General features: G+C 47.3%; 1 protein-coding gene across 2 annotated transcripts in view; it reads left to right on the top strand.

Annotated features, from left to right (window-relative positions):
• Positions 1-24021, top strand: part of xrcc1 (X-ray repair complementing defective repair in Chinese hamster cells 1) — a 40158-nt gene that overhangs the window by 3394 nt on the left and 12743 nt on the right. Inside the window, exons 2-10 of one of the 2 annotated variants that reach the window (XM_048523910.2) lie at positions 2293-2385; positions 4000-4107; positions 5382-5540; positions 6772-6852; positions 7693-7810; positions 9497-9642; positions 11516-11660; positions 21335-21605; positions 23826-23942. In XM_048523910.2, the coding sequence (XP_048379867.1) occupies positions 2293-2385; positions 4000-4107; positions 5382-5540; positions 6772-6852; positions 7693-7810; positions 9497-9642; positions 11516-11660; positions 21335-21605; positions 23826-23942 (1238 nt within the window). Of the gene's footprint in view, positions 1-2292; positions 2386-3999; positions 4108-5381; positions 5541-6771; positions 6853-7689; positions 7811-9496; positions 9643-11515; positions 11661-21334; positions 21606-23825; positions 23943-24021 lie in introns of both variants that reach the window. The other variant, XM_048523909.2, reaches the window with a different exon arrangement.

Here is a 24021-nt window from a genome sequence, read left to right as displayed (position 1 = left end):
TGAGGGAGTGGGCACTGTCGGAGACTCAGTGCTGAGGGAGTGGGCACTGTTGAGGGTCAGGGCTGAGGGAGTGGGCACTGTTGGAGGGCCAGTGCTGAGGGAGTGGGCACTGTCGGAGCGTCAGTGCTGAGGGAGCGCCGCACTGTCGGAGGGTCAGTGCTGAGGGAGTGGGCACTGTCGGAGGGTCAGTGCTGAGGGAGTGGGCACTGTTGAGGGTCAGGGCTGAGGGAGTGGGCACTGTTGAGGGTCAGGGCTGAGGGAGTGGGCACTGTCGGAGGGCCAGTGCTGAGGGAGTGGGCACTGTCGGAGCGTCAGTGCTGAGGGAGCGCCGCACTGTCGGAGGGTCAGTGCTGAGGGAGTGGGCACTGTCGGAGGGTCAGTGCTGAGGGAGTGGGCACTGTTGAGGGTCAGGGCTGAGGGAGTGGGCACTGTCGGAGGGTCAGTGCTGAGGGAGTGGGCACTGTTGAGGGTCAGGGCTGAGGGAGTGGGCACTGTCGGAGGGTCAGTGCTGAGGGAGTGCTGTGCAGTCTGAGGGTGAGATCTGTCAGATTTGGAGTTAAATGACGGCCACTTCTGCTAGAATTGATCCTTTGGTCAATTTAAGTCCTGTTGATGTTTTTCTGAAGGTGATAATCAAAAAGAGAATGACAAAAAGCATTTAGCATATCTCCAGCAGGGACCTGTGTGTCCCCCATGTCCTGAGGTCAATATTTGTGCCAGTATCATTGAGAAAACTGGCGATCTTTTGCTCTTTATAGCCGCTTGCTGTATATAAATCAGTTGTTTGAATCCCTCAATTTCACTAATGACAGTTTGTTCAAAAATGCGTTATGTTGGCTGATCAGCTTTGTAACGCTGTAGAGCTGAAGGGTACTCAGTAAAACAAGTCTGTTCTTTCATGTCAAAGTTTGCAATGTATTTATTTATTATTGACCTGATGTCGGCTGGTGTTAAATAAGCACGTAACATTAAAGCACTTGATTTTGCTTTAACATTGAGTCTGTTTAATTTCGTGGTGACAAGAAACTGTTCGCATGTAACACAAGTTTAAAGATTTCGAAGCACATGGTAAAGTGCAATTCCAGTAATTTAGCCAGCAATCTTATGTTCCTCACACCAGAAACAATTCCCATCTCTCTTGTGTCTGTACTAGTTATTTTAAATGTGGCTTCAATTCCCTGGTTTGAGAATGCACTAGCCTCTTTCTTGAATCTTTCTACAACTGAGCTTAGACCTTCTCAGCTTCAAATAACCCATTTGGGTTTTAACCAAACACTTCTGCTCTGAAACTTTAAAAATAAACTTTTCCTTTTGAGGTAAACTATTTCTTAACAGTCCTAAATAGTTCTGGTCAAGGTTTCTGCATAATTCCCTAACTACAAAAACTTTATTTCAGCTCTATTTCCCCACCCCCAGCAAAAAAACATCCAGAATCTTCTTGCTGAAACCCAATGCCTCTCACTGTTTATTTTTCTATTCTCTTGTATTGTAAAACCCTTCCAGTGTCATCAAAATCCCCATTAGCCTTCACGAACTTTCTCTCACCTTTTTCTTGTTGAAAACAGTCACTATGTTTACACAGCTACTACCAAGTTAATCATCAAACTTCTTCACGCAGAAAATTCACTTGCCATTATTTCAAAACCCAAGGCAGATTATATAATATTTCGGAATTAGCCATCCTATATAATTTTTACATGTCTGATAATTAAGCCATTTGATTATATTTGAAGTCAGCTTTGGGTTGAGATACTTTGGAACTTCCACACTTTGTGTTTGTGGTTTTAACGTTACTTCTAACAAGAGATATCAGGGACAGATGAGCCAAAGATCTGCCAAAGCGGATTGGCTTTCAGGGACATCTTCAAGGAGGATAGAGAGTTTGAAGAAGGGAATCTCACAGTTCAGAACTTCAGGAAGGTGAAGGCATGACAGGAGTGGTGGGGCAATGGGAATCGGGGGATGCTCAGTTGGAGGAGGGGTGTCAGGGCTGGAGGAAGGGACAGAGATAGGGAGAGGGTTTCAGGGATGGAGGGGGTGCCGGGGATGGAGAAGACAATGGAATGGGGAGTGGGTGTCGGGGCTGGAGCAAAGTGAAGAGGAATTTGATTAGAACAGCGGGAACCAGTGTCACTGAGTGAGCGCTCCCAGCAGTCGGTGCCCCAGACTTGGTATAAGCAGGGAGATGGGGTCAGCAGAGCTTATTATTTATTGAGGGTGGGTGAACAGAGGACAGAGGCTAAAGTTAATAAATTGCTCCATCTGGAATCTGATCTCCTTGTTGTGTTGCAGACTCATAAAGCTGACAACCTGTTAAAGCCAGACACCTACAGGAAATGGAAGTGTTCTGATCTTGGTGAGAAACAGGCTTCTGTCATCCTCCAGGTGAGTCCTGTGGCCAGACAGTGACCGTCTCCAACAAGAGAGAACATTACTGTTGCTGAATCTCCACATGATCAACATCCTAGGGGTTTACCACTGGCCAGAAACTGAACTGGACCAGCTGTGCAAGCTCGTTGGCTACAAGGGCAGGTCAGAGCCTGGGAATCCAGCAGCGAGTAACTCAGGTCCCCATCCACAAGTCAGGATTGTGGTGGAATACTTGCTTCTTGCCAGGATGGGTACAGCTCCAACAACACTCAAAGCTTGACACCATCCAGGGTGGGGCAGCCCACTCAACTGGCAACAGATTCACTCCCTCTGCTACTTCCGCTCTGTAGCAGCAATGTGTAGCATCTGCAAGATGTGCCGCGGAAATTTCCCAAAGCTCCTCTGTTAGATGCTCCTGAATCCGTACCGTAGTCTCTGTGTGTTTGCTTTTTCCTTGGACCCAGCTAGGTTGCCAGTTGTAGGGTAAGAGGATCTAAGATGCATGTGGCCAATGTCAATGACCTGTTGTCATCTCATCAGTGCAGAATGGAAATTTGCAGTCCATTCTGTTTTCATCTTTGAACAGATCAAATGTTTCCAGCCAAGTTCTGAATGGGAGTCAAAGAATGGTACCACACAGGAACAGGCCCTTTGGCCCTCCAAGCCTGTGCCGACACATTATTGCCCTTCGTAGTAAAACTGTCTTCACTTACCCAATCCATATCCCTCTATTTCCTTCCTATTCATGTATTTGCCTAGGAGTCTCTTAAATGCTGCTATTGTGTCTGCTTCGACCACCACATCTGGCAACGTGTTCCAAGAACTCATCACCCTTTGTGTGAAATCTTAACTCGCACATCTCTATATCTCCCCCACAAAAAAAACCTCTGGCACCCTTGAACTTGTGTCCCCAAGTAATTGGCCCCTCTACCCTGGACTTCTAACAGGTCACCCCTGAACCTCTTGCATTTCCAGTGGAAACAAACCCAGTCTATCCAACCTTTCTTCGTAGCTTAAACCCCCATAACCAGGTAACATCCTGATAAACCTTTTCTACATGCTCCCCAAAGCATCCATGTCCTTCTGTTAGTGTGGTGACCAGAACTGTATGCAATATTCCAAGCGTGGCCTCACTGAAGTTCAATAAAGCTGCAGCCAAGTGGTAAATGCTGTTTTTCTTACTCCAAGGACGCTGCTAGAATTACTGAGTTTCTGTAGCACAATTTTGTTTTTGTTTGTTTTAGGTTGGAAACCATCCCTTTCATTTCATGTGATCACAGAAGAGCTAGGGTAGAAATTTGTTTGAGGGCGGTGCGGTATTTTCAATTACAGGGCTTTTCCAGTCCAGAAAAAGGGCATTTGCACTCTTCATATCGTTCCCACCATCCCTCTCCCTTCCCCCAACCACCATCTGCATCAAACCGTGCTGCAGTCAGTTATGTCAATGTTTCAAAGGAGCGAAGGTGGATAAACACTAGTATATCGAAAGAGAGGGTGATGGGGGTCTGGGGGATGATGAAGGGGAATGTGGCTTGTGTATCGCAGAAACATTGCGACCGAGCAGATGGGCCGAATGTCTTGCATGTTCCCACATTTATCCCATGTAAGAAGATGTCTCTGTCCTTGCAGTTTGAGAAAGCAGAATACATACACGGCATTGACATTGGAAATGAGGGTTCTGCGTTTGTGGAGGTCTTGGTTGGCAACTCGACTTCAGCCTGTGAGCAGGATTTTGAGGTGAGCATCATTTTAAATTACTTGGGCCCAGCTACTCTGAACTTGGGCCAGCAGAAGTATAGACCGTGGCCTGGAGAGAAATCAGGCCGTTTCGCTAGTTTTCTCTGTGCTTGTTCTCTGCAGGAACCCGTTGCCGATCCCACTCGCCCTGCACACTTTCCCTGCTGCGGCACCTTGCTTCGCAGATACTTGCCTGATTTTATTTTCAAAGCTGTGACTGAACCCGTCCCTGTGATGGTCTCAGGCAGCGAATTGTGTGGCCCAGGTTGTGGTCAAGTCATTGTACCTGTCACAGCAGGGAGATTTCAGGCAGACATTGAGTCATAGGGTTTCAGACCAGCATATGCTTGTGCTACAAAAGGAACATGACACTTAAGGTGCCATTACTGAGCTGCGCCATCGGATTGTCGGTGCTGAGGGAGCGCCGCGCTGTTGGAGGGTCAGTGCTGAGGGAGTGCCGCACTGTCGGAGGGTCAGTGCTGAGGGAGCGTCGCGCTGTTGGAGGGTCAGTGCTGAGGGAGCGTCGCGCTGTTGGAGGGTCAGTGCTGAGGGCGTGCCGCACTGTCAGAGGGTCAGTGCTGAGGGAGTGCCGCACTGTCAGAGGGTCAGTGCTGAGGGAGTGCCGCACTGTCAGAGGGTCAGTGCTGAGGGAGTGCCGCACTGTCTAACAGTCAGTGCTGAGGGAGCGCCGCACTGTTGGAGGATAGTTGCTGAGGGACCACTGGATAATGCTGTCCCTCTGGAGTGCCTTTGGAGTCACTTTAAACCTGTGGCCTGTCTGCGATCTCAGATTATTGTGAAAGATATCCCACTCTATAATTGGGACGAGAGCTGCAAGTGGATGAGGTTTGGGGACAGTGTGTGTGGGAATTCCTCTTCAAGATAATATTTAACCTTTAACCAATAGTATGCATGACAAGTCATCAAGGTAAAGTGTTACTGGTTCTCTGTTATTTACACACACATACATCGCTTCAGCCGGTATTACTATCTGCTTGTAGTATATTGTTATGTACAAATTGACTGCTGTGTGTCCTACACACAATAGTGACTACGGTCTGACAGCTCCATATCGAACTTGAGCGCTCTACGACATCAGATTAAAGATGCTAGAGAGATACAACTCTGTATCGATGTTCAGCTGTGATCCATTTGAATGGTGGAGCAGGCATGATGAGCTGAATGGCCTGCTCCAGCTCCCCTTTTGCACAGTCCGTTCAGGTGTTTGCTGCAGCTCCCTCATTGAGTGAAACCTTGCCTTTGCCACCTCCCAGGTCATCCTCGTATCCTCGTTCTTCATGTCTCCAACGGAGAGCCGGAATGGTACACCCCTCAACAGGGTCCGCATGTTTGGCACTGACAAGCTGGCCAAAGCCACCCTGGCTAAGAAGTGGGATCGTGTTAAAGTGGTCTGCACACAGCCCTACAACAAGGTGAGTGCTGCTGCAGTCTGTCACGGACCTCTTGGTGATCCGGTCAATGTGGTCTCCCACCCCAAACCCCTGTGTTCAAGTCAGTGTTATTACAGCATAGCGGGAGACCAGTTGAATCCAAGCTGGATCATTCTATTGTGCTTTCCTGTTGCACTCACTCCTCCCCTGCCCCATACCACATAGTCCCTTCACGTTAACTTCTCTCCATTGCCCGCCTGGTTTCCTTTGGGATTATCTGCTGTCTCCACTGCCACTATCGTAGACAGACCTGTCCGGATTGTGACCGCTCTCTGTCTGAGAGAGATTCCTTCTCTCACATCATGCTTCCACATCTCCAGCACCCAATCCTGAATCTGTGTCACCCCACAAAGTCATTACGCTGCCAGCTAATGGGAGCAGCTTTTCAGTGTGCTAATCCAAGCTGTTGTGCTCTTGTCCATTTCAATTAGATTCCCCCCTCAGTCTCCTCATACCTTCGAGAACAGCTCCGATTCCTTGTTTCTTCCCACCTAACCCCAGGGTTCAGATCCCTCATTCCTGGCACTATCCTGGGACAAAGCAGCCTGCTTGAGTGACACTGCACCCACTCCCTGCACCTCCGCTGCTCAGTCACAGCAGTGTGTACCATCTACACGATGCGCTGGAGAAATTCACCAAAGATCCTCAGGCAGCACCTTCCAAACCCATGATCACTTCCATCTAGAAGGACAAGGGCAGCAGATACACAGGAACACCAGCCCCATACAAGTTCCCCTCCACTCCCCATCCTGACTTGGGAATATATTACTGTTCCTTCAGTGTCACTGGGTCAAAATCCTGGAATTCCCTCCCTAAGGGGCATTGTGGGTCAAACCACAGCATTTGGGGACTGCAGTGGTTCAAGAAGGCAGCTCACCCCCACCTTCTCAAGAGGGCGTCAACTCGGGACAGGGACAATAAATACTGGTCCAGCCAGCGACACCCATGTTCCAGGGAACGAATGTAGTTGCTGTTCTCTGTTCAGCCTCTGGGTGCTCTTGCAGCCACAGAATTTGCTCAGCTGGTACAGTTGTGGATCTGGGAGGGAGTCAATGAGGAATTTCAGATAAAGGCAGCTGAAGGCCATACCTTATTTCCTTAATGTGAAACAAAGGGGTCACAGTGAAAGTTATAAGGGTGGCAAGTACATGTATGTTGTTTGTCTTGAGACTTACATTGTCTTTTTGATTTTTCCCGCCCCTCCCTGACACAGAATTTAGCATACGGCCTGTCGTTTATCAGATTTTACTCTACTCCACAAGACACAGAGAAACCAGCTGGATCCTCCTCACCGGTGAGTTTGAAGAGAAACCTGAGCCACCGTTTTCCTGCTTCTCCTTTTCAGGCTGAATGAAGAAGGACTTGCATTCATATAGCACCCTTACTGTAGGGGGCATCACAAGTCCCTTCACAGGAGTGACTGTTGCTGAGCTCTGAAAACAGGAGACCCAGAATTTGGTCAAAGAGGGTGGAGAGGGTTGTGGAGGAATTCCAAGGCCCCAGGCTGTTGAAGGCACAACTGCCAACATTAGAGGGGTGGGGGGTGTTGTGATTGGGGTGCAGAGACTTTGGAGGCATATAAGAGATGGAGGGAGAGGTTTATCACATGGACGAGTATAACAGCTCAAGGGTGTTACGTAGATGCGGAGGTGTGTCGAGGTTGGAGGAAGTTGTAGAGATAGGAAGGGGGTTGTAGGGGCCGGTGGAGATGACAGCGGTGGGGAGCGGGGTGTGTAGGGGCTGGAGGGGATTACAGAGGTGGGAAGGGGTTTGTAGGGGCCACAGGGGATGACAGGTGGGGAGGGGGATGTAGGGTTACGCAGATAGGTTGGAGTGTAAGGGCTGCAGAGTGATTTGGGTCAGATACGTTGTGGAGGCAGGGGAGTGATCTCCTTGAGCATTCCTCTTTGAAAACCTTTCCGGTCACCTGTGTTTAATATCTCCTGGTGTGTTTCGGTACCTTGTGCTGTTTGATCACGGCCTGTTTGAAGTACTTTGCTATGTTGAAGAAACTGGATAAATGTACGTTGTTGTGTGGAATTTGTCCCTGTCTTTCAGTTCAGAGAAACATTGCTGAGGGAGCGAGCCTGTCTGATTTTAATTTTGCTTTTGCTGTCGCCTATCTTACCAGCAGAAGATCACCAAACTGGGTCAGTTTGTGGTGAAGGAGGAGGAAGGCAGCAGTGACAGCCTAAAGCCAGGCAGCTTGTTCTTTAGCCGGACAAGTGGACCCCAGCTAAGCCAGCCTGCAGGTCAGTATCTCCACAGCAGGGGGTGGGGGTTGGTTGGTGTGGGGGGACACGGACACTGGGTGGTATTTTGGGTTCGAGGAAAAATATGATCCCTTTGCAGATTGTGACTGTTTAGAATGCAAATTTGTGGCAGGGTTCACACGTCTCTCCTTTATTGCTGAAAAAGTGTCTTATTATTAAACTGAGTCTGTTTAAGCACTGAGATAACAAGGTGTAGACCTGGAATAACACAGCAGGCCAAGCAGCATCATCGGAGCAGAAAAGCTTGACGTTTTGGACCTAGACCCTTATTTTTTCTGAAGAAGGGTCTAGGCCCGAAACATCAAGCTTTCCTGCTGCTCTGATGCTGGTTGGCCTGCTGTGTTCATCCAGCTCTCCACCTTGTTATCTCAGATTCTCCAGCATCTGCAGTTCCTACTGTCTCTGTTTAAGCACTGTAATACCCTCACTCCTTGTGATCGTGGATTAGCTACCTACAATGTCACCTCCTTTCACTTCTGCATAGACCTGCACAGTCTGATTGTGTGGTCCTTTGTGGAGAGTTACACAGGAGCAGGTTCTGCAGGAAGATTGTTCCCCTGTCCCTAGTAGATCATGGGGATTTGGTGTACGCTGTAGTCTAGAGAGATTGTTTAAACAGCTCACCACATTAAACAAGAAGGGTCCCTACCCGAAACGTCAACTTTCCTACTCCTCTGATGCTGCCTGGCCTGCTGTGTTCCTCCAGCTCCACATTGTGTCATCTCTGACTACAGCATCTGCAGTGCTTACTATCTCTGAAATAGTCAGTAGTGTCTTTTTGAGTAATCAGTACACTGCAACAAACCATCTACAGGGTCTATTTAAAGAATTCACTGCAGCAAACTGTCTACTTAAACAGTACACCACATCGTACGGTTGGCACAGGGTACCTGTAGCACACGGCAGCCAATAGTTAGCAGCATAAAGTTAAACTGCAAACTGCAGCAATCTACTGCGTCTTTTTACTCCACACTAAAGCAGGCAGTTTTTTTTTGTTCATTCATTCACGGGATGAGGGCGTCACTGACCAGGCAGCATTTATTGTCCATCCCTAATTGCCTAGAGTGCAGTTCAGAGTCAACTACATTGCTGTGGGTCTGGAGTCACTTGTAGGACAGACCAGGTAAGGATGGCACTTTCCTTCCTTAAAGGACATTAGTGAACCAGATGGGTTTTTCTGACAGTTGACAATGGATTCACAGTCATCATTCAACTCTTAATTCCGGATATTTTATTGAACTCAAATTCTACCAGCTGCCGTGGTGGGATTCAAACCCAGGTCCCCAGAACATTACCTGGGTTTCTGGATTAATGGTCCAGCGTTAATACCACTAGGCCGTCACCTCCCCATAACTTCAATAAAGTACTTCAGTAGAGCTGTGTGATGTATAGCAACCAGTTTGTGAGTGAAACTACTGCAGAGTTGAAGCAGGGTGATTCTTCCACCAAAAGTGCCACATCTCACGTAAATCTTACACTAACATCCAACGTAATACTAGGCCCTGTTGATTGAAAGGGTGGGGGTGGCTGCGGTGAGCAGTTGGTACACTGTGCTGACCATACGCAGTTGTACACTGTTTAAGTAGGCAGTTTTACCCTGTGTCTGAGACACACACAACCCAATGCTTACAGCCGTCTTATTGCATTTCCTGCCGTCTCCTCCAGCCACATCTGCTCTGACAGCGAGTGACAAGCCAGCGGCGAGCTACGCAGCAGCAGCGTTGCAGGCGAGTGGTGTCACATCTCTGAGCTCCTCGATCACAGCGAAGGAGAAACCGGCGATGACCGGACCCAGCGCGCCATCTGCAAAGGTACGCCGTTCACCCCCTCGTCCAACTGGCACGCTGGAGCGATCCTCCCTACTCGGGGAGGGGAGTGTGGTGGTGTGGTGAGGGTGAGAGTGACAGTCGTCATGTTGGTGCCAGTCCCAGTAAATGAACAGCGCAGTGATGATGGAGACCATTTGGCCTATTTGCCGGTTCAAAGGCCTGAGGACTCAAAGTTTGATGGAATTTGGAGGCGATGGTGGGAGAGTTGTGTGTCTGTGTGTTGTGCGCGCGCACGTGTATGATTGCCCAGGCTGCTTCCCTTCTGGTGTAGAAAAGGGAAGCCTGTGGAGTGACCCAATAGGTACCCTTAAAATGATCAAAAGGTGTCTCAAAAGCGTACACAAAGACGAGATGTTTCCAGTACCTAACTTTCTCCACTGTGGGCCTCTAGGGTCCAGGTGTTGACCGGAACTCGAGGTCAGTGCTTGAAATGCTGTTGGTGCAGTCAGTTAGCTTAGAGCGAGTGGTAGCTGTCAGTATAAGTGGGAAGGGTGGTGTGTTAATTCAAGGAATCTCCCTTCCAGTGGCAGTGGTACTTTTGTATCCTGAGAAGGGGATACTGATAGCTGATATTCCAACATCAAAGATGGTTCTTGCCCCCAACCCAAGAGTTTGCCGGTCTGTCATTTACCTGTTTGGCCATGCAATGAACAATCTTTCCTAAGCCATCAATTTCTGAGGTGGGCTTGGAACCAGGGCTTCTGGCTTGGCTAGCCACTGTGCCACCAGCGCTTCCCCCCCCCAAAAGAAATTTGTTATGAATAAATCTCATCTGCAAACTGAGAGGACTCTCCCACTTCCGACAATGTGCAACTCACTCCCATTGCGAGTGATTGAAGTGAATAATCTGGATGTTTAAAGGCAGAAGCTGGTTACCCACACAAGGGAGAGAGGGACAGCCACTTGGTAATACGGAATTTGAAAAGCGACATGCTGTTGAAGCTGTTCATCTTGCTCTGATCGGGACAGATGCAAGAATGCCAAATTCCAAAGGGAACACCAATTTTTACTTCCTGAGAAACAACATGCTGATTGGTTAACAAGTGAAATCTGAGTGGATGGAGTATTTCCAGACAAATTGCAGTAAGAAACAGTTAGTCCAAAGGTCTTGTTTAAAGTAAAAATTTGAATAGCAAGAAAAGTTGCAAGAGTGGGAGGGGAGTGTTAGTTAACTGTAACATACACAACACTGAGTTTTCATGGTTAATTTGCCCTGGTGAAGGGTATTGATCATTTAAGTAATTGAACCCAAGGCCATTCAAAGTTGAAACAGAGATTTTAATGAGTAAGGGAATCAAGAGTTTTAGGAAAAAGGCAGGAAAGTGGAGCTGGGGATTTTAAAGATCAGCCATGATCTCATTGAATGGCGGAACAGACTTCATTGGGCTGAATGTCCGGCTCTTGCATCTTATGGATTGCACTGTTTCAAGAAGGCAACTCTGTTCTTGAGAACAATGAGCAAAGGGTAATAAATGCTGGTCCAACATCCCACATCCCATGAATTAAGAAAAGGGAGAGTATTTTGTGCACATATAAAGAAAGACCGCTGGAACACTGCATGTTTATAGGTGGAAAGACAAACACATGTGATCCTGCCTTTTATACATACGCCAACTATCAAGAAAAAGATATATGTCTGGTTTTAGGCTTTATCAGTTACAGGTTCTGATTAGTTATTAATGGGACCAAGGAATAGCACGGAGCAGATGGGCTGAATGACCACTTTCTCAACTGGAATTCAATTGTAATTTTGTTTAATAAGCTCAAAAAGGCACTGTGACTGCCCTCTGCTGCTAGATATGTATGATTGCCCAGGGAAATCAGATGGTGAACTGTTGCTTGATCTGCATTACAGCAACCGACACCAGTAAAAAGGAAGTTTGAGTTCCCAAAAGAGAGGATGGGAAGCCTTCCGGTCAAAAAGGAGAACCCTGGGGAAGGATCTGAATCTGCGAGCAAGAAAACAAGCCCGCCACTATCCACAACGAAGAGAATCAAAGGTAGATTGGTTACGAATGGTTTAAAAAATACATCTTATGTATTAAGTGCAATTGTACAAACGAAGGAAGTTGCTGAAAGCAGAGCTAATCTCATTACAGCTTTACAAAGCCCAATGTAGACCACAGTTAAGTTCGAGACAATGCACTTCAGGAAGGATGAGAGTTCTTTCAGACGGTGCAGAGTGAGGTTTACCAGAACAATTCTAGAGGTGAGGGACTGTAGCTCCTTGGTTAACTTCAGGGAGCAGAGGCTCTTTTGCGTCATTGATGAGTGGCCTGTCAGTGGGGTATGGGGTCACAATGGGATTCAATAAGCGGAATTTCCCATTGGCTGATGGTGCGAGGATGACATGGACACAAATTTAAGGTTTTGGAGCATGAGGTCCATGAAGTAAGGGAGTGGAGACAGCTGTGGGGTGGGTTAATGAGGAAGACCCTTAAGAAGAGAGTGGAAATGATGTGAGATTCACATCCGCTAGGAAGGGTCCCCAAGTAGAGATGGTGAATGATGTCATGTGGAAAGTGAACAGGCCCCTGAGGGGGAATAAACTCTGAGTTACAGGGAGAGAGTTGGGGTGGAAAATGGGGCTGGCTGGATTGATTCACAAGGGAGTTGGTGTGGACTTGATTTAGCTGAATGACTTGTGATTGTACCATAATGACTGTAGCTACCTTTAACAGGGGGCAAATGAGATACACGATGTTGGTTAAATTTTTCTTAAAAAATTATTCATGGGATGTTGGTGTTGCTGGCTAGGCCAGCTTTTATTGCCCATCCCCAATTGCCCAAAGGACAGTTAAGAATCAACTACATTGCTGTGGGTCTGGAGTCACATGTAGGCCTGATCAGGTAAGGATGGCAGTTTGCTTCCTTAAAGGGCATTAGTGAGCCAGAAGGGTTTTTCCAACAATTGACAATGGATTCACAGTCATCGTTAGACCCTTAATTGCAGATATTTATTGAATTTAAATTCCACAATTTGCTGTGGTGGGATTTAAACCCTGGTCCCCAGAACATTACCTGGGTCTCTGGATTAACAGTCCAGCGATACGACCACCTGGCCAGAGGCAATGACCCTGTGAAATATTTGGGACAAAGTTTGAGTATATATGAATGCTGAGGTCCAAATAAACTTGATGGGTGAAAAATATAAAAATGCCATTTCCAGATGCAGAAATGATTAGACAGTTTAACAGAATGCTAGAGTTTCTCGCTAGCGCTCTGTCTTGCTCTGCTGGGGATTAGAACATCAGGTGCTCCAGTCGTACAGAGCCCTGGTTCGATCACACGTGGTGTCAGTGGGAACGGGTATGGTTTCCGCAATTTCAGACGGAGATCTTGACCTCGGAGGGATTGCCATATAGATTCCACCTACCCTATCCCTGGAACCCTACATTTCCCATGGCTAACCCTCCTATCCTGCACATTCTTGGACATTGTGGGCAATTTAGCATGGCCATTCCACCTGATCTGTTGGAGCAGGTTTGAAATTGAAAATGCCATTTGTATTTTCTATCTTCCCACTGAAGACTTTGGAGTGGGGAGGGGGTTAGGGTTTGTCCAGTGGCGAGAGGTGGTGTAAATGGGCTGATATTCTCTGGTGCTTTGAAGAACACTCTGCGATCTCGCTGAGGCAGATAGGATTCTGTAGGGGGGAGAGGCGGTTGGGGGTGGTGTCTTCATAACAGTGGATACTGAGAAACTGCATCCCTGCAGGATATTTAGAACGCAGGAGGAATGGTCTCAGAGTAAGGGGTCAGCCAATTTGTGCTGAGATGAGGAGAAACTCCTTCCGTCCGAGATCCGTGGGTCTTTCGAATTCTTTTTCCCAGAAGAATTTCTATGATCATGTAGGAAACCCAGCAACCAATTTGCACACATGAAGATCTCCTTCAATAATCCAGATTTTCAGTGATACTGAGTGGGTAAGTTTTGACTAGGAATCAAACAGTTTTTTTTTCAAAATGTGAAATGATAGACAGTAGACAATGGGTGCAGGAGTAGGCCATTTGGCCCTTCGAGCCGGCACCTCCATTCATTATGATCATTGCTGATCATCCACAATCAGTATCCTGTTCCTGCCTTATCCCCATAACCCGTGGTTCCACTATCTTTAAGAGCTCTGTCCATCTCTTTCTTGAAAGTATCCAGAGACTTGGCCTCCAGTGCCCTCTGGGGCAGAGCATTCCATATATCCACCACTCTCTGGGTGAAGAAGTTTTCCCTCAACTCTGTTCTAAATGGCCTACCCTTTATTTTTAAACTGTGTCCTCCTGGTTCTGGACTCACCCATCAGCGGAAACATGCTTCCTCCCTCCAGGAGTCCAATCCCTTAATAATCCTAAACGTCTCAATCAGATCCCCTCTCATCCTTCTAAATTCAAGTGTATACAAGCCCTGTCGCTCCAATCTTTCAACATATGATAGTCCTGCCATTCTGGGAATTGACCTCGTGAACCTACACTGCACTCCCTCGATAGCCAGAATGTCCTTCCTCAAATTTGGAGACCAAAACTGCACACAATACTCCAGGTGCGGTCTCACCAGGGCCCTGTACAGCTGCAGAAGGACCTCCCTGCTCCTATACTCAATTCCTCTTGTTATGAAGGCCAGCATGCCATTAGCTTTCTTCACTCCCTGCTGTACCTGCATGCTTGCTTTCATTGACTGATGTACAAGAACACCTAGATCTCTTTGTACTTCCCCTTTACCTAACTTGACTCCATTTAGATAGTAATCTGCCTTCCTGTTCTTGCCACCAAAGTGGATAACCACACATTTATCCACATAAAACTGCATCTGCCATGCATCCGTCCACTCACCTAGTCTGTCCAAGTCACCCTGTATTCTCATAATATCTTCCTCACATTTCACACTGCCACCCAGCTTTGTGTCATCAGCAAATTTGCTAATATTACTTTTAATGCCTTCATCTATATCATTAATGTATATTGTAAACAGCTGCGGTCCCAGCACCGAACCTTGCGCTACCCCACTGGTCACCGCCTGCATTCCGAAAGGGTCCCGTTTATCACTTCTCTTTGCTTCCTGTCAGCCAGCCAATTTTCAATCCAAGTCAGTATTTTGGCTCCAATACCATGTGCCCTAATTTTTCTCACTAATCTCCTATGTGGGACATTATCAAAGACTTCCAGAAAGTCCAGGTACACTACATCCACTGGCTCTCCCATGTCCATCTTCATAGTTACATCCTCAAAAAATTCCAGAAGATTAGTCAAGCACGCTTTCCCCTTCGTAAATCCATGCTGACTCTGACCTATCCTGTTACTGCTATCCAAATGAGTCGTAATTTCATCTTTTATAATTGACTCCAGCATCTTTCCCACCACTGAGGCTAACTGGTCTATAATTCCCTGTTTTCTCTCTCCCTCCTTTCTTGAAAAGTGGGACAACATTAGCCACCCTCCAATCCACAGGAACTGATCCTGAATCTATAGAACATTGGAAAATGATTACCAATGTGTCCACGATTTCTAGAGCCACCTCCTTAAGTACCCTGGGATGCAGACCATCAGGTCCCAGGGACTTATCAGCCTTCAGACCTAACAATCTATCCAACACCACTTCCTGCCTAATATAAATTCCCTTCAGTCCATCCATTACCCTCGGTCCTTCAGCCACTATAACATCTGGGAGATTGCTTGTGTCTTCCCTAGTGAAGACAGATCCAAAGTACCTATTCAACTCTTCTGCCATTCCCTTGTTCCCCATAATAGGTTCACCCGTTTCTGTCTTCAAGGGCCCAATTTTAGTCTTAACCATTTTTTTCTTTTCACATACCTAAAAAAGCTTTTACTATCCTCCTTTATATTTTTGGCCAGTTTTCCTTTGGACCTCATTTTTTCTCTGTGTATTGCCTTTTTAGTTATCTTCTGTTGCTCCTTAAAAGTTTCCCAGTCCTTCGGCTTTCCGCTCATCTTTGCTATGTTATACTTATTCTCTTTTATCTTTATACAGTCCTTAACTTCCCTTGCCAGCCACGGCCGGCCCTGCCTCCCCTTAGGATCTTTCTTCCTCTTTGGATTGAACTGACCCTGCACTTTCTGCATTGTATCCAGAAATACCTGCCATTGATGTTCCACTGCCATCCCTGCGAGGGTATTGAGCCATTGAACTTTGGCCAGCTCCTCCCTCGTAGCTCCATAGTTCCCTTTGTCCAACTGCAATACTGACACTTCCATTCTCCCTTCTCCCTCTCAAACTGCAAATGATTGAAGTTTGATTGTTGGTTCAGGTCTGTATTTATTAGCGGGTGATTGAGAGAGAGAGAGAGAGAGAGGAGGCGTAGAGTTTTATATCATCTGTGCTCATCTGAATAATTCTTGGAGCGTGAGTGATGGGTGATGGATAGACATCAAATATATGACAGTGCAGTTCCTAAAATAAACAAGAACAAAGCACGCTATGAATTAAACATGATATAGAAGGGGATGCAGGAAAATAAACATGCTGCTTGTGTCTCCTCTGGAGATCTCATCCTACCTCCTTGTGTCTATGCATGTGTCTATGCATGTGTCTGTGTGTGTCTGTGTGAGTATTGGGAGACAACACGGGAGTTACTTGAGTGATCGTCGGAATTGTAGACGCTGGAGAATCTGAGATAACAAGGTGTAGAGCTGGATGAACACAGCAGGCCAAGCAGCTTCAGAGGAGCAGGAAGGCTGATGTTTCGGGCCCATAAAGGTACAGGCCCAAAACATCAGCCTTCCTGCTGCTCTGATGCTGCTTGGCCTGCTGTGTTCATCCAGCTCTACACCTTGTTATCTCTTATGGGAGTTAGTTGAATATTTCCTGCAATGTCTTGGTGTCTCAGGTTTCCAGCTTTTGAGTTCCTGATCTGAAATGAGAGACTTGCATTTCTCTGGCACTTTTTATAACTTCTGGGTGACCAAAAGTGTTTCTTAACTACTGAAATGAAGTTATTGTTGTAGTTTACAAGGCAGTCAAACAATGCAAAGCATGTCTCTATGGTACTGGCTCTTGGACAGTGCAGCACATCCTCGGCCCTGACCGTCGGACAGTACTGGCCTTGCGAATGCATAGTGCTCCCCCTGTGCTGCCTGGATCATGGAACTGAATTCAGTAAAGGACTGGGACTCAGCCTTGCTGACTGCAAGACTGATAGTCCCTGCTGTGAGCCACATTGTTAAATTTACAGAGACAATATCCATAGCCAAGATGAGCTACATAGCTTAGTGTTGTAGTCCCACGCTTGGTGAGATCTCTGACACATTCTTACCCAGCCTGAAACCCTGTAATCAAGAAAACAATGTGGAATAATGTTCACAGTGGCCATTGTCATCTCCATTTCTCAGCTAGAGTTACTCTGATTCATCAGTTCTTGGAACTAATTTCCATTTTGGGCAAAAGATACAAGATAGTCTTTAAGATTGATTTCTTTAAATGTTTGCAACAGAAAATCCATTGCTCTTTAATCTCTCGACAGCTTCACTTTTTTTCAAAAGGCAACATTACATGTACTGTCTGCAAGAGTCGTTGCCTCAGTGTGCGAATGCAGCAACTACAATCTGTCATGTTTCATTTTGACTTTTTTGCAGTGCTGACCTGTATCACTTGCATTTCTGGGGTATCTACACTGTCCCCATCAAACTGACAGGCCAGGGACAGCGCAAGGTTAAGGCTGTCTCTACACTGTCCCCATCAAACTGTCAGGGCAATTCTGAAGAAGGGTCTAGGCCCAAAACGTCAGCCTTCCTGCTCCTCTGATGCTGCTTGGCCTGCAATGTTCACCCCGGTCTACACTGTGTTAGCTCAGATTCTCCAGCATCTGCAGTTCCTACTGTCTCTAGAGAAGAGTTCTCTCTACTCTTAAGTTGAAAATAAATTATATTAGAGTCATTGTGTTTTACAGCATAGAAATAGACTGATTTAGTCCAACTCTTCCATGCTGACCCCATATCCTAAATTAACCTATTACCATTTGCCAGCATTTGGCCCATATCCCTTTAAACCTTTCCTGTTCATGTACCCATCCAGATTTCTTCCAAATGTTATAGTTGTACCTCCTCTACTTCCTCTGGCAGCTCATTCCATACACGCACCACATTCTGCTCCTTAGATCCCTTTTAAATCTTTCCCCTCTCACCTTTAAATCTTTGTCCTCTAGTTTTGGACCCCCCCCCTTATCCTGGGGGAGAAGGCCTTGTCTATTCACCCTATCCTTGCCCCCTCATGATTTTATAAACCTCTATAAGGTCACCCATCAACCTTTGACGCAATAGCTCAAACCCTCCAACCCGAGCAACATCTTTATTTCTTTACTGACCCCTTTCAATTTTCACAACATCTTTCCTATATCAGGGAGACCAGAATTGAAAGCAGCATTCCTAAAGTGGCATCACCAGTGTCCCTTGACTATTTCAAATAAAAAGTAAAGACTCCTCAACACTGAGCCCATCAGACACTCCTAGGAAAGGGACAACATAGAGTTAGATATACCTTGAAGCTTACTTGACACTAAGGGAGTGCTGCAGTGTCAGAAGATCAGTGCTGTAATTTCAGAAGGCCCCAGTGTTCCAAAGAGAAGAGGCGGAGATGGTTCCAGTGATCAATACTTATCCCTGAGCCAACGTCACTGAGAAAGGAACTGACCTGGAACTGTATCCCATTTCTGGAAATGCGTTTGACACAAACATGTACTCCAGGAAAGGAGAAGTGAGAAATGACATTGTAGTTTGTAGGACCTGGGACACAAACTGGGAGCTGTTTTTGATCTATGACAACCATGACCTCATTTTAATTTTTTTTCTTTGTTCATTCTCGGGATGAAAACGTTGCTAGCAAGGCAGCATTTATTGCCCAGAGGGCAGTTAAGAGTCAACCACATTGCCTTGGGTCTGGAGTCACATGTAGGACAGACTAGATACGTTTCCTGGAACAAAAACAAAGTTGCTGGAAAAGTCAGCAGGCCTGTCACCATCTGTGGAGGAGAAAACAGAGTTAACGTTTCGGGTCCGGTGAACTTTCCTCAGAACTGATGGTGGCTGGGAAAACGTCAGTTTATATGCAAAAAATGGGAGGTGTGTGGGGTAGGGAGTGAACGATAGGATAGAGCCCAAAGAGAGAGAAAGACAGTTGGACAGACAACGGAGTTGCTAACGATCAGGCTGGGAGGGTGAATAGTTGTTAATGGGGACTGTTGGTGACTAACAACAGGGGGTGTGTAATGGCAGGCTGTGTGGTAACAAGGCCTGGTGTGTGGGGCCGGGGTCTGGAACAGGAGAGAGTTAAGCCTTAAAATTATTGAACTCAATATTGAGTCCGGAGGGCTGTAGGGTCTCCAAGTGGAAAATGAAGTGTTGTTCCTCTGGCTTGCACTGGGCTTCACTGGAACACTGTAACAAGCCAGAGACAGATGTTGGCCAGGGAGCAGGGTGGTGCATTGAAGTAGCGACAGGTAGTTCAGGGTCTTTTTTCGCGAGCAGAACGTAGATGCTCTGTGAAGCAGTCACCAAGTCTACGCTTCGTTTCCCCAGTGTAGAGCAGACCACACTGTGAGCAGCAACTGCTGTAGACTAGATTCTGGAAAGTGCAGGTGAAATGTTGCTTCACCTGGAAGATGTGTTTGGGCCCTTGGATAGTCAGGAGGGAGGAAGTAAATGGGCAGGTGTTGCAACTTCGCTGGTTACAGGGAAGGTGCTGTAGGGCTATGGGGAGGTGTTGGGGGTAAAGGAAGTGTGGACCAGGATGTCCCAGAGGAAGGCGGATGAGGCTGGGCTGTGTCTGGTGGTGGCATCTTGCTGGAGGTGGCTGAAATGGCGTCTGATGATCTTCTGGATGTGGATGATAGGTGAGGATAAGGAGACCCCGATCGCTGTTGAAGGAGGGAAGAGAAGGGGTGAGGGCAGAAGTATGGGAGGTGGGTCGGACTCGATTAACGACCCTGTTGACAACGGAGGTGGGGAATCCTTGGTTGAGGAAGAAGGTGGACATTTCGGAGCTCCCATGTTAAAGTTGGCCTCATCTGAACATATGTGATGGAGACGGAGGAACTGAGAGAATGGAATGGAGCCTTTACAGGAAGTGGCGTGTGAGGATGTAGCTGCGGGAGTCACTGGGTTTATATTGGATATTAGTGGCCAGTCTATCCCCAGAAATGGAAACAGAAATATCAAGGAAGGGAAGGGAGAAGCCAGAGATAGACCAGGTGAAAGTGAAGGCAGGGTGGAAATTGGAGGCAAAATTGATGAAGTTTTCCAATTCCAGATGAGAGAGGGAAGCAAATGATATCATCGATGTATCGGAGAAAGAGTTGTGGGTGGGGGCCAGAGTAGGACTGGAACAAGGAATGTTCCATGTACCCCACGAAGAGACAGGCATAACTCGGGCCCGTGCGGGTACCCATGGCAACCCCTCTTACCTGAAGAAAATGAGAGGTGTTGAAAGAGAAGTTGTTGAGGGTGAGTACATGCTCGGCCAAGCAGAGGAGGGTGGTGATGAGTGGGGATGGTTCAGGTCTTTGCTCCAGGAAGAAGTGGAGAGCCCGAAGACCCTCCTGGTGGGGATTGGATGTGTAAAGGGATTGCACGTCCATGGTAAAGAGGAGGTGGCTGGAGCCGGTAAACTGGAAGCTTTGGAACCGGTGTAAGACGTCAAATGAATCATGGATGTATGTGGGTAGGGATTGGGCCGGGGGGAGAAAACTGAGTCAAGGTAGGAAGAGATGAGTTCTGTAGGGTCTGAGCAGGCTGAAACAATGGGTCTACCTGGACAGTCCTGTTTGTGGATTTTTGGAAGGAGGTAGAAATGAGCTGTGCGAGGTTGGGAGACAGCTAGCGTGGAAGCGGATGGGGGGAGATCACCGGATGAAATGAGACCTGTGATCATAGTGGATGACCTGATGTGCCATGGTCCAGGGGAAGGAAGGAGGAGGTATCTGAGAGCTGGCGCTCAGCCTCTGCAAGGTAGAGGTCAGTATGCCAGACAACACCACCCTTATCTGCAGGCTTGGTGACAAAGTCAGGGTTAGATCCGAGTGCACGGACTGCAGTCACTTTGGAGAGAGATAGGTTGGATTTGTTGAGAGGGGCAGTGAAATTGAGGCGACTGATGTCACGTCGACAGTTCTCAATGAAACGATCGAGTGCAGGTAAAAGGCCAGAAGGAGGGGTCCGGGTGGAGGGAGGTTTTGGAGCTGGGCAAAGGGGTCTGTGACATGGGAAGAGCACTCTTGTCCAAAGAAATGAGCACGGAGGTGAAGACGGTAGAAGAACAGTTCGGCGTCATGCCGTGTAAGTTTCCTTCTCTAAAGGACATTAGCGAACCAGATGAGTTTTCCGAACAATGGACAGTGTATTCATGGTCATTGTTAGATTCCTAATTCCAGATACCTTTTTTATTGAATTCAAATTCCACCATCTGCCATGGTGGGATTCGAACCTCAGTCCCCAGAACGTTATTTGGGTCTCTGGATTAATAGTACCAATCAATAATAACAATAGGCCATCGCCTCCCCCAACCAATTAATTCCAAGCAATTAATCTCATTGGTTGAGAGTCGCCCTGGCAATTGCTGAGATGTTGGAAGGTGTTGGATGAAATAAAATTACATTTTTCTGTCCTTTTGTCATTGGCACTGTTTCACACTCCCTTGCTTTTCTTTCTCCGTGCCCACAATCCCATTTGTTCGACAGCTGAACCCAACGTCTCTCCGCCCCCTTTGAACACTGGCCCCCTCACCCCCTCGCAGCCGGGTGCCTCCAGGAAAACTCTGTCCCTGCAGAAGAAGGCGAAGAAACATCGAAAGGGGGCTGGTGAGCCAGTCGAGTTCCACCGCATCCTGGAGGGAACCATCTTCGTCCTGAGCGGCTTCCAGAATCCCTTCCGCTCAGAGCTAAGGGACAAGGCTCTGGAAATGGGGGCCAAGTACCGGAGCGACTGGTCACCCGACAGCACCCACCTCATGTAGGTAACCAGCAATATCATTGCAGAGAGTCGGCAAGAGGAGGACATTCAGACATTTCATCATTCAGACCTTGCATCTCTCCTCAAGCCTGTTACACAGGAACAGGAGGAGGCCATTCAGTCCCTTAACACATTTAGACAGGAGCGGGAGACCCATTCAATTCCTCATGTTTGTCATGCAATGAGGCCATTCAGCCCCTTATGTCTGCATCGTAGAGAGAGATCAAGGCTGATTTGGAGCAAGCAGTTCAATCCAGCGATAAGGTGGGAGGAATTTCCAAGCTGTCCCGCCCTCTGAGTCGAGGCGTTTTCTCATTTCACTCCTGTGAAGTCTGTTTTGAAAGTTCCGTTTGTGTTCCCTGATCATTATGAAAGAAATAATAAATTGTGATCGAGACAAGCTGCAGTAGAGATTGCAGGAATAGAAAGTGGACAGTATCAAATGGCGGGGGCCCAGAGTGACTTGGTGTATGGGGTCAGGGTTAGTGTGGAGCAGGAAGGAGGGCTCTGCTGCTTCTCTCAGGTTGTATGCTTCATTAAATATCTGGAGCTACAGGAAAGAATTGAAAAGCTGTGAAATGTTTGCCTTTCTGTCTGTGTCGGGGTCTCCCGTGGGGAGGCGATGCGCCAGCGGTATTGCCGCTAGACTGTTAAACCAGGGACCCAGCTAATGTTCTGGGGACCCAGGTTCGAATCCCACCACAGTAGATGGTGGAATTTGAATTCAATAAAATATCTGGAATTAACAGTTAATAATGACCATGAATCCATTGTCGATTGTTGGATAAACCCAAAGTTCACTAATGCCCTTTAGGGAGAGAAAACTGCCACCCTTACCTGGTCTGGGCCTGAATGTGACTCCAGACCCACGACAATGTGATTGACTCTGAATTGCCCCTCTGTGCAATTAGGGATGGGTAATAAATGCCGCCTGGCCAGTGACGCCCTCATCCTGTGAATGAATAAAGGAAAACAAGAAGGAGTTGAGTGTGGGGCTGTGGTCGTACAAAATCCCAGTTGGACCACACCTGGAGTCACTGGGACCAGTTCTACACACCAGTCTCAGGAAGGAGATATTGACGTTGGAGTAATTGTAGTGTAGATTCACCAGAATGAACCTAGGAATGCAAGAGTTATATGATGACGAGCAGCTGAATTCTCTGCAGTTGAGAAGGTTAAGGGCACGGTGGCTCAGCAGTTAGCACTGCTGCCTCCCAGCGCAAGGGACCCAGATTCCACCTTTGGGTGACTGTCTGTGTGGAGTTTGCACACACTCCTTGTGTCCGTGTGGGTTTCCTCCCACAGTCCAAAGATGTGCAGGCTAAGTGGATTGGCCATGGGAAATACACGATTACAGGGGCAGGGTAGGGGCTTGAGTCTGGGTGGGATGCTCTTCGGAGAGCCAGTGTTGACTTGTTGGGCCGAATGGCCAGTTTCTACAGTGTAGAGATTCTGTGAAAAAGTGGGGAGGTTGATTTGATCGTCGAGATATGATGGAGAACAGACAAAGAGAAACTCAGTCGACAGAAACTGTTGTGTAGTCTTGGACATTGGGGTAGGGAGGGAGTTGAAATCGGGCAACGGTTGTAGACGTGGTTGAAAAATAGTCTCCCATTTAGAACAGAGATGAGTGTTTTATTTTCTGGCGTTTGAGAGTCTTTGGACATCCCTTCCCCAGAGAGTCATGGAGGCTGAGCTGTTGAATTTTTTTAAAGGCAGAGGGAGATTGATTTTTGACTGATGAGGGTGTCTCTGGTTATTTAGCTGGATAGTTGATAAGCCTTGATCTTAACAAATGGTGGAACAGACTGAAGGCCACCACCTTCTCCTCATTTGTCTGCCTGTATGTACACACTGATAGATCTTTCAAAGGGTTCTTTTCCAAAAATGGCAGTTGTCAAATGTTGTTCTTGTTGTTCCCAAGGGAAATGGAATCGGATAACGGATCAACTAGCACCCCGTTGAGAGAAGGGTACAGGTTTGAGGGGCTGATTGGCCTACCCTGTTCCTGTTTCTCACTGTCCGTGATGTGAAGCTGTTCAGAGGGCTGTGACAGTCCCTGGGGAAAGTTTGACACACAGACGTGGGACAGTTAGTGTTGGGCTGTGTGGAGGCTGATAGGGGCGACAGTATTCTGTGTTCAGAAGCAAGTGGGATCTCCATTGGGCCAGAGCCAGCTCCTGTTCTGATGTTTTTTTTCCTCTCTCTCTTGTTCCATAGCTGCGCCTTTGCGAACACTCCCAAGTACGCCCAGGTCAAGTCGCAAGGGGGATGTGTGGTCCGAAAGGATTGGATCTTGGACTGCTACAAGAAGAAACAGAGACTGTCCCACAAACGGTAAGTCTCGGGGTGAAACTCTATCCCTTTTTTTAAAGAAGTTAGAAGGAGTGGAGAGTCACTGGTCGAGCCTCTGTTT

This window comes from Stegostoma tigrinum, chromosome 41 (assembly GCF_030684315.1).
Source record: "Stegostoma tigrinum isolate sSteTig4 chromosome 41, sSteTig4.hap1, whole genome shotgun sequence".
Taxonomy (NCBI): Eukaryota; Metazoa; Chordata; class Chondrichthyes; order Orectolobiformes; family Stegostomatidae; genus Stegostoma; species Stegostoma tigrinum.
This window is presented reverse-complemented; position numbering and strand designations above follow the sequence as displayed.